The following is a 10,150-nucleotide window of genomic DNA, read 5'->3' as shown; positions in this document are numbered from 1 at the left end:
TGGATTTAACAAACAAGTCAGCCTAACTGAACAGAAGAGTCTTCTTCTTTCTTCTATCACTGAGCCTGACACCCCTGCAGCATCCGGCCGTTAAAACAACTTCCTCCTGCTGAGTTCCTTCCTGTTGGGTCACTGAGTTACCTGTCAAGTCAAAAATCTTTCTCTAATGACAGAACAAGTGGAAAGAATGAATGAAGCAATACTAGACTCTGGCATCATGTACATTCATCCACCATTTGTGAGGTGGGTCACACCACGGGTTAGCTATAGTGGGAAGCTCACTGAGCTGCTTTAACACACATGAAGACTAGAAACTTGAACATTGATACTATGGGCAGATATCTCACGAACTGAAAGAAACAAAGTTGTGAAAAAAATCACAGGAAATCACGTATCAACTGCAGTAAAACAAAGATAGCAAACACAATAACACTGTTGTATAAAGCAATCATCATACCTCATATATAATTCATAGATTTTTTCATATCTGATTTATTTCATAGAAATTTGGGGAAACGCAAATAAGAAATCAATAAACTCCCTATTTATATTAAAGAAACCAGCAGTAAGAATCATGACCTGGAGTAATGCTGCCACGATTAGTCGACTGATCGACTATTAAAATAGTCAACAATTAATTTAATAGTCGATTAGTCGTCACTTTATATTATATGGACTCAGAGTGTAGTAAAGTTGAAAGTTAAAATGGCGTTATGCTAGCATTTTGGACTATTTTGGCATTTATTGAGGTTTTTAGGCTATTTAGGAGTTTAGTTAGCATTTCAGCTACATGTTAGCTGTTTTGGGTAATTTAAGACTTTTTCAGCTTTTTTAAGCTAATTTAGAGTTTAGCAAATATTTCAGCTGCATGCTAGCTGTTTTGGCTAACAGTTTTTTTTCCATTTTTTTAGTCTAATTTCGCATTTAACTAATATCTTAGCTGGCTATCTGCTTTAGCATTTTTCGCTATCAATTTGAGCATTTTGAGCTATCAGCTTCAGTGCTTTTAGCCATAAATTTCAGCATTTTTAGCTATCAATTTTAGCATTTTTAGCTATCAGTTTCAGCCAGAGGTGGGGACTCGAGTCACATGACTTGGACTCCAGTCAGACTCGAGTCATGAATTTGACGACTTTAGACTCGACTTGGACTTTCCTACCTCTGACTCGTGACTTGACTCTGACTTTGATGTACATAACTTGTGACTTGACTCGGACTTTGGCCCTCTGACTCGGAAAGACTTGCCATTTCCCCCCCAAATCCACGGATTATAAAGTATATTATAAAGTATATCGACAAAAAGCCGCGCGCCACGGTCCTCTGTCTGTGTATGTGTTCATTCGTGTTTCGGCCCAACATCCAATCAAATTAGAGCCACGTTTGATTGATGTGACAGCCCAACCAATCAAATTGCAGAAAAACAAAGCCCCGCCTCCCCTTCAAAAGCGCGAGTTCCTGTTTGCCGGTGTTATTAGTTCTGGCATAAAAGTTTATAGATCGTCAACAACAAACTGTTTGCAGTTCGAAGAGCATGTGGATATAAGGATTACTCACAGAAATTCAACATCAACCAACTTCATCTGACTGTAGGAGCAGCAAAATCAAGTAAGTTCTGAGTGAAAGCTGGCGCTAGCTTAGCGGCTAACCGCTAGCTGCTGTTAAATGAATGGGAGGTGAACTCTGTTATCACTGGGACACCGTGCAGCTCGGTAAAATCACAGAGTGACAACAGGTGATTTGGACATTTCCACCGCTCAGATCCTTATCTGGATCTGGGCGGGACGCGAGTGATCATAGCGGGACAGCAGGGCTGCTGGGGAGCGGGCTCGGTTGTTCTCTGATAGAAATCCAGGAAACATATTATAGAATTCATGGAGATGCTGCATGAGGGTTCTTTCTTTCTCTTTTTTTCGGTTTACCACTGTTGCTGCCTTAATGCTTTGTGGTGTGTTTCAGAGAAAAAAGCATCCTCTTTCTCTGGGGGTCACATTCCCTCTTGAATATTTGCTGTTCCTTCCTTTTTTCATTGACAAAATATTTATATTTACTGCTTAAAGAGTTTTGAGTTTGCATGTCTTTATTCTAGTGTTTCACCTGCTATATAAAAAGAGATTTGTCCACCATAAATACAATTTATTTACAAGTTATTTGATTCTAATGAATTTAATCATGAATATACTCATAATCTCTGTATTCAGAGTATTTCCTGTTCAAGTACAGCGTGAACAAAGTAATATTTTGTGCATAGCTTTGCAATATATATTTATACATAAAATTTCACGTGAATAGTCACTTTCTAAATACATGTACCAATATATACATGCATACATCACATTTAGTTTTACACTAGGCATTTTTGTTTTGATTTCTACTTTTCTGTCTTGAACACAGAATTTAACTTAACTCCTGTTAACTTAATGTGAGATATTTTGACAGTAAGTTGACAGAAATTTTGTACTGAATACAAAAAAAAATAGTTTTCCAAACAACAAAAAATAATTTCACAACAGAAATGTTAAACATAAACCTAGATATACTATTCATAAATTTTGTTTTGTTTTTTTGGAGTCAAACTAAACCACTCTGCATTTTATGTTCTTCCTCAGTTCTTCTTTTATCCGCTCTGTTTATAAAAAACATGCTGATATGAAACAGAATCATAAGTTTATCAATTCAGACTAATAGAGTCAGTACCTCATCACCCACAAGCTTAAGTGCACATCACTGGTCTGTAGTGAGGGGATTTAAAGGGACCATACCATGAAAAACCAACTTTTTGAGCTTTTAAGTGTATTTTAATGTTCATTCCTCACATAAAGAACTCCAAAGTGGTATTTTGATTCACTCATGCATTTCTGATTACCATAAATCCTCTACAAACTGCGCTGTTAGCAGCAGCCCCTCCCATACCCACGAAAACGAGCGGGTCCTCATGATCTGATGTCACAGAGTGAGACCGCCTCTTTCAGGAAGAGTCTGCTCTTATAGCTCCGCCCCCAGTCTAACACCAACACCCAATTTCTCCACAGAGTTAATGATGATCAGCAAAAGACTTTCATTTCAAATGCAGAATATCGCATATCTTCCAGTTGTGTCCTGTATTCCAGAAGTTCCAGCTCAAACAGTTTGTTACTTTAGATGCGAGGCTCCTTTAAGACCCCCCATTGGGTACAGTCTTGAGTGTATTTTTGTTGTGAAGCAGTGTAGCGATGGCTGGACCTACTAAGGGCAGCCACACGCAGCAGCAGGTGGAGCGTCAGGAATTTAGTTGTTTTACTTCCAGATAGGACAAAAACTGAAGAAAATAGCTGGTAGTATTTCATAAATGTGTTTTTAGTGTTTCAAAGGTAGTATATGATCATATATATGGATATAGTTCACTCTGAAAGGCTTAAGAAAATCATGGTATGACCCCTTAAATATCCAGACTACCCTGGTTCCCTGCTGTCTCCATCTTACCACATTTCAAATGTGGTTAACTGCGTTTTTGTTATAGAGAAATTATTTTGGATTTTTGAAGTGGAGATGCATCAACTCAGTGGGAATTTAGCTAAAATGCTTGCAAAATACAGTTCATAAAGGCACACATGATCTGTGTAACTAATATTACATTGTTTTTGAAATGACTTGAAATGACTTGAAACATTAATAGTAGGACTTGTGACTCGACTTGAGACTTGTTGGTCATGACTTGTGACTCGACTTGGGACTTGAGTGCTTTTGACTTGGGACTTGACTCGGACTTGAGGACAAAGACTTGGGACTTGACTCGGACTTGCAAAATGATGACTTGGTCCCACCTCTGGTTTCAGCATCTTCAACTACCAGCACTAGCATCAGCAGACAAATTTAGTTTACAGCATTCTCACTAGCATTATCACAGGTAATGCTGTATATCTAGTTTTTAGTTAGTTTAAAGCTAATGGTGGTTAAGATTGTGCTCTACATCCAGTTTGTGGCAGCTCTAACCTGGAGTAACTCTTGGGACCCAAGCTGAAAATATTAACATTTAAAGACTAAGTAAATTATTCGATCCTAAAACTCATGTATCGAGCACATCACAAAAGTCTTTGTGTCCAGAGAGTTGTATAATGTGTGTAAGAATATTATCAAAAACATTTCTACACACAGATCCTTTCTCCACATCACCCACATCGTAAAGAGAAATCCCTGCAGCAAATTAAATGGAGAACAATGCATAGAAAGTGTTCTGTGGTGAGAGAAACCCTGCAGTTTATGACTTTAGAAATGAAAACTTTTGGATTTGAAATTGATTTATTTCAAAAAAAATTATTTCAACAAAAATACTATAGAAGACAAACGTAGGAGATGTATATCTATACAACATCAAACTGAAGGGGATTGGTCGTGATTTGATATATATATATATTTATATAGATCATAATTACTTTTAATCATAAATAGACATTTTTGTACCTAGAATGCATGACACATTGAATTCATGAAATGGTAAGATTGTCAAAGAGTTTATTAAATACTTGGAAAGAAGTGGGAGGAAACACTGTTTCAAAGGTTTTGCCTTAAACTGATGAGTTTTAAGTAAAAAAGCATTGTCTTTAAAAAAAAAAAAAGAAAGAAAAGGCCTGTATAATATGTGCTTCTACATTCAAAGGATGGTTGTGAAAAGATGTTCAGACTGAGTTGCTATAGAGCCGTACAGACAAACTGAATGGATTGGAGACCGAGGTCGATGCTCTGTTTGCCTGCGTGTATCACATCGAAATCTACCTTAGAAAGCTGAAAACCCTCTTGGAGTGAATTATGGCTCGACTTGGAGGAAACCCCAAAAATCGACCTGATCAGTGAATATTCCACCATAAAGCAGAACCTGGACCTTCAGCAGCTTCCTAAACAATCTTCTGTAATCAGATGGAAACTGGTGGACGGATGGGTACAGATGGAGTGCTGTGGAGAAGAGCTGGGTCACCCACCAACCTGGGCAGAACATTAGATTTAAATGGAGTTTTGAAGAAAGCTGCAGCTTGAGGTCACAGGGGAGAATTACCATCAGGTGCAGGTTCTGAGGTCTGACCTGATTCCTGCTCTGCTCTCATTGGCTCCACTGTTGCTCTGCCTTCAGAAAGACACTCTGATTTGCTGATTCGGTAGGTGAAATAAGCAGACAGCCTTATGAATCTTTAACGCACCTGTCAGACACAACTGTGGGCAAATTAATCTTTTATCTGCAGTTCAGACTGAGAATCAGAATAAGGAGGAAATGTGACTGAAGTGACTGTGGTTGTTGGTGCCAGACAGGCTGGTCTGAGTGTTTCAGAAACTGATGATCTAATGGGATTTTCACCCACAACCCTCTCTTGGGTTTACAGAGAATGGTCAGAAAAAGAGAAAATATCCAGTGAGCAGCAGTTCTGTGGGTGGAAATGTCTTGTTGATGTCAGAGGTCAGAGGTGAATGTCCAGAATGGTTCTAGCTGATAGAAAGACAACAGTAACTCAAGTAACCACTGGATACAATCGAGGTCTGAAGAAGAACTTCTCTGAATGAACACGTCCAACCTTGATGCAGATGAACTACAGCAGCAGAAGAACACATCAGGTCATTCCTCTCAGCTAGGAACTGGAATCAATTCAGACAGACTCACTTGTCACTGGACAACAGAAGATGGAAAGACGTTGTCTGCTCTGAGTCTCTATTTCTGCTGCTAAATTCGGTCAGTATTTAGCATCAACAACAGTATTTAGAGTTTGGCTAAATGGTCATAATTAAAGACCACTGGGAACCATTGACTAAATAAACACTGGACAGCTCAACCAAGACGGTAAAAATCCTGTAGACTTCCATTAAAACCCTTCCGCTCTCTTTGGGGTCCAGATGACTCCACCCACATATTGATGTGATTCCTTCCATGACAAATGTGGACAAAGGTGGACAGGATTTCATGTCTGCCATGGACATTAGTGAAACTCAAAAATCAATGATAAAAAAAGTTCACTGTCTCGTGGGGTCCAGATGACCCCACTTTTAATGTAAACAAGCCAAAGAGAGCGTTTGGGTTAATAAATAATTATTAATCAGTCCTTTTGTTTGTCAGAATAACCATTCTTGCTCTCTGTGGTGGTTGAGCCTCGAACAATTACAGAGGTGTTAGTATGGGTGGGGTAGTAGGGCGACAGTGGCTCAGGCGGTAGAGCGGGTCGGCCAATGATCGAAGGATAGGCGGTTCGATTCCGGCTCCCGCCAGCCAAGTGTCGTTGTGTCCTTGGGCAAGGCACTTAACCCAACTTGCCTCCAGTGTGGCTCCACTGGTGTTTGAATGCGTATGAATGTTCCGGTGATGGTCAGAGGGGCCGTAGGCGCGTACTGGCAGCCACGCCTCTGTCAGCCTGCCCCAGGGCAGCTGTGGCTACAGTAGTAGCTTACCGTCACCAAGTATGAATGAGGTGTGAATGAATAATGGATGCACAATGTAAGCGCTTTGAGTGTCCTGAAAAGCGCAGATAAAATCTAATCCATTATTATTATTATTTCTTTTTTTAATCATTTACTTTTAGTTTGTTTAAGTAAAATACATTAATTATGGGTGCACACATTTGATTTGCTTTAAGTGGAAATACAGTTTATTTACTTCTGTTTGTTTCTGATTTTCACCTCAGGTGAACCACAGCCACAATTATCAGCAGAGGAGGTTGGAACAGTCCACTGGCAAAACTCCAGGGATTGTCAACACTCCAAATGGATTTTATTTTGGTTTCTTTAAAGGAAATTATTTTGTTTATTTCTTGATGACCATCTTAATTATTTAAATGTGTTTCGTTTGTAGTTTTTCCTGTTTTTAGTCATAAATTGATTTGTTAGAATGTTTGGTTAGTTTGTTACCACTCCCTCATACAGTATGTATGGACCAATCACTGTCGACTGGTTTCAAAATGGTGGCAGACGATCAGGAAGCCTGATTTCACGAGATAAAGATTTTGGATGATGTCAACCTTGTTTGTCCAGTGATTAATATATGTCAATGCTGAGAACACTTAAAATCAAATTATAGTGTGAGTGAACACCGATTTCCAGTTTCAAACAGTATTTTTCGCTGACACAGCTGTTTTCCTCTGCAGGTAAATAGAATCTTGCATATTGAACAGAATCAAAGGACTGACGCTTGACCCCTTTCAGGTTAGTTTATTGTTGTTTTTTTTTGGCTGCTAACAGTTTAAAGTTACAAATGCTTTTAAAATTTAGCAAGAAACAAAAGCAGTAGTTTTCAGGTGTGTCAACCCCCTCACCACCTCTTGTTACCTGGTGCTACCAGAGCAGTGGGCGGAGTCGGGCTACAGGGTGAACGAGGGAAAAAATTCATCACTGCCGTTATGAAGGATTATTGTTTTCCAACGAGGACAATGTGCAACATGAACAAACATTTGAAATTGATAGTTTGTTTTTTTTTCCTCAGAGTGACACCTCCTGTCACAGCTCAGCACAACACGCTTGATATTAAGAAGAAAGGAGGAGAAGCAGTCCCACAGCCCCGGGATGGAGGTTAACAGTCACAGTGGGGGCAAATCCACAGCAGGGGTAGTGTGGCTTCAGCTTGGGCTGAAATCATGAGGCGAGGTGGGGGCAGGGGGAGATAAAAGCAGCACTTTACCCCACCACATTAAAATCTAGGAAGTAAAAGCCAATCTCAGCCTGCGGACCGTTGGCTCAGGTGATGGGGCGGAGCCTCAGCTGTGTGCAGTCGGGGGCGAGGCTCATGGCTCAGAGTCCAGACCATCAAGTGTGAGCTGGCTGCGGTGGGGCGAATTTGGGCTGGGCGGGGTGCTGGGGTTGGAGCTGTTGGAGGGGGTCGAGTGTTTGGTGGAGTCTGAGTCCGGCTGAGGGAGAGAGAGAGAAGAAAGGTGAGTTTCTGGTTTCAGGTGGGGGATGGAAACAGGAAAACGGTTTGTTTTTTTGCTGTCCACAAGATCATTTCAACAACTAACAATCCTAACGGTGCATTCACACTGAGGCGTCAACCTCTCTCTTTTGACGGCGGACCGACTGCTGAAGAACTTCATACGTTGACATCATAAAAAAAAAACATGGATGATGTTGAGTGATGTTGTGTTTCTATGTTTTTGAGAGCTCTACAGAGGCACTGGCGAGGACGTGGCCGTGTCCGAGTTCACCAGATCATTCTCTTTAGAGTCTCTCTCGCAGCTAACACACAGCTCACAAACAGCACATAGCGCGCAGCTGACGCGTTGGCTCGCGACCAGCGGATTGCTTGCAGCAGCTCGCAGCTAGCGGATTGTTCGCAGCCTGTGCATGGCTCGCAGCTAGCACTAGGCTCAGAGTTAGCACTTGGCTCACAGCTAGCGCATAGCTCACAGCTAGCACTAGGCTCAGAGTTAGCACTTGGCTCACAGCTAGCGCATGGCTCGCAGCTAGCACTAGGCTCGCAGCTAGCGGACTGCTCGCAACAGCTCACAGCTAGCACTAGGCTCGGAGTTAGCACTTGGCTCACAGCTAGCGCATGGCTCGCAGCTAGCGCATGGCTCGCAGCTAGCACTAGGCTCAGAGTTAGCACTTGCCTCACAGCTAGCGCATGGCTCGCAGCTAGCGGACTGCTCGCAACAGCTCGCAGCTAGCATTAGGCTCGCAGCTAGCGGACTGCTCGCAACAGCTCGCAGCTAGCACTAGGCTCGCAGCTGGCAGATTGCTTGCAGCTAGCTCACAGCTAGCGAAGCTCCACTGAAGCCAGGCAGAGACAGGAGACCTGCAGCAGCTGTTGTCCCGTTACAACGGCAGCGTTGTACCCCTGTGTGACGGCGATCTCTTGCTCTACCGGACCCTGTGTGGCAGATCTTGCTGCGCAGTCCTTCGGGCGGCTGGCTATCATAGCAGGCTCTTTTGTTCCAGTTCCAAGCTGGCGACCCGTCCAGGGAGTATCACTCAACAGTAACAAGACAGTCTCCGGCAAACTCGCGGGTTAAGAAAATGAATGGAATTTCAGGGAAAAAAATCCTCACATCGCGCCGCCACATTGAGTTAACTTTTCTTCTCTTTGATCTAGTCACTGAAAACATCACGTGCTCAAAGCTGAGTCTCTGACTGGTTGACGTGGTGTGTCAAGCTCGCCGCGTTGCGGCAGATCGTGTCCTTACATTGACTTAACATCGAAACCTGACGCCTCCGCTGTGCCGGCCGCATTTGGTGTGAATGCACCATAATGCTCATCGACATGAAGGTGGTAAACTGTGCTGCTCTCCATCACCTCAGCCGGTTATAGATTCTAGCAGGAACACAGTCAATTGTGTTTTCCCACAGTCTGTCCTCTGGAGTGCATCAAGGTTTAATTGTTGAACCTCTGCCGTTCAGGCTGTAAATGCTCACTCTGGCTTAGACAACAAATCCTAACAATGCTTCATGTCACAGATAAGCAGACGGGTTTCTGTGGTCACAAAGTTCCCATCAGCCTCTGCTGGGATGTTTTTAGCGTTTAGTGTGGAGGATGAAGCTGTTGCCATGATGTGTGTCCCTGCACTCGTCTCTCAAACTAGTCCGGTGAATAACCAACCTCTCGCTCCAGGTCTTGGTCTAGTTCACAGGCGCTGCGGGTGGAAACTCCTCCACCAAAATCTAAACCAATGACAGACGGAGCAAGTTAGGATGACATCACATCTCCAGTATGATGTCACAATAGTAAATAAAAAGATGTAACATAAGTATTTAAAAAATAAAAAAAAACCAGAGTCCTCACCTGAAGCTGTGCGCGAGACGTTAGACTTGGTCCGGTGCTGTCGGGAGATACTGGATAGTGGGCGTGGCTTATCTTTACTGGGCTCATCCTGAGACGAGGGCATCACGCTCTGCATGAACACGCACACACACAGGAAGCATGTCACATGTTTGAGTCATACGGTTTGAGCTCGTCGTGCACACCCAGAACCAGACATAACCGGTGAGAAACCGGTCCAAGCAGAGTTTCTAAACAAACTCAAGAACCTAAATATCCAAATGCAGCTGCTGCAGGACCTTTAAGGGGTAAATCAACTCTTTTTTTGGCAAATAGAGCTTTAAAATTGCCGACTGTTGTTCCTTATTAGTAGGGGTGTTGCGGATCACAAAACTCACGGTTCGGATCGTGTCACGGTTCGGATCACTTTTCGGATCAGTAAAAAGTAAAAAAAAA

General features: G+C 42.3%; 1 protein-coding gene and 1 long non-coding RNA gene across 5 annotated transcripts in view; one reads left to right on the top strand and one right to left on the bottom strand.

Annotated features, from left to right (window-relative positions):
• The first annotated feature begins 1,266 nt into the window (after positions 1 to 1,266).
• Positions 1,267 to 9,695, top strand: LOC118598176. Its single transcript, XR_004947294.1, has 2 exons — positions 1,267 to 1,605; positions 7,095 to 9,695. It is a non-coding gene; the product is annotated as an uncharacterized LOC118598176 (long non-coding RNA).
• The window catches only part of cdc42bpb (CDC42 binding protein kinase beta (DMPK-like)), a gene marked incomplete in the record, with an annotated part of 29,498 nt that continues 26,491 nt past the window's right edge, over positions 7,144 to 10,150 (bottom strand). For all 4 annotated transcript variants that reach the window (XM_024291276.2, XM_024291278.2, XM_024291275.2 and 1 more), the window contains 3 exon segments: positions 7,144 to 7,850; positions 9,536 to 9,597; positions 9,719 to 9,827. In XM_024291276.2, the coding sequence (XP_024147044.1) occupies positions 7,728 to 7,850; positions 9,536 to 9,597; positions 9,719 to 9,827 (294 nt within the window).

The sequence above is a fragment of the Oryzias melastigma genome, linkage group LG24 (assembly GCF_002922805.2).
Source record: "Oryzias melastigma strain HK-1 linkage group LG24, ASM292280v2, whole genome shotgun sequence".
Classification (NCBI taxonomy): domain Eukaryota; kingdom Metazoa; phylum Chordata; class Actinopteri; order Beloniformes; family Adrianichthyidae; genus Oryzias; species Oryzias melastigma.
The sequence above is the reverse complement of the archived record's forward strand: the minus strand, read 5'-3'. Positions and strand labels throughout refer to the sequence as shown.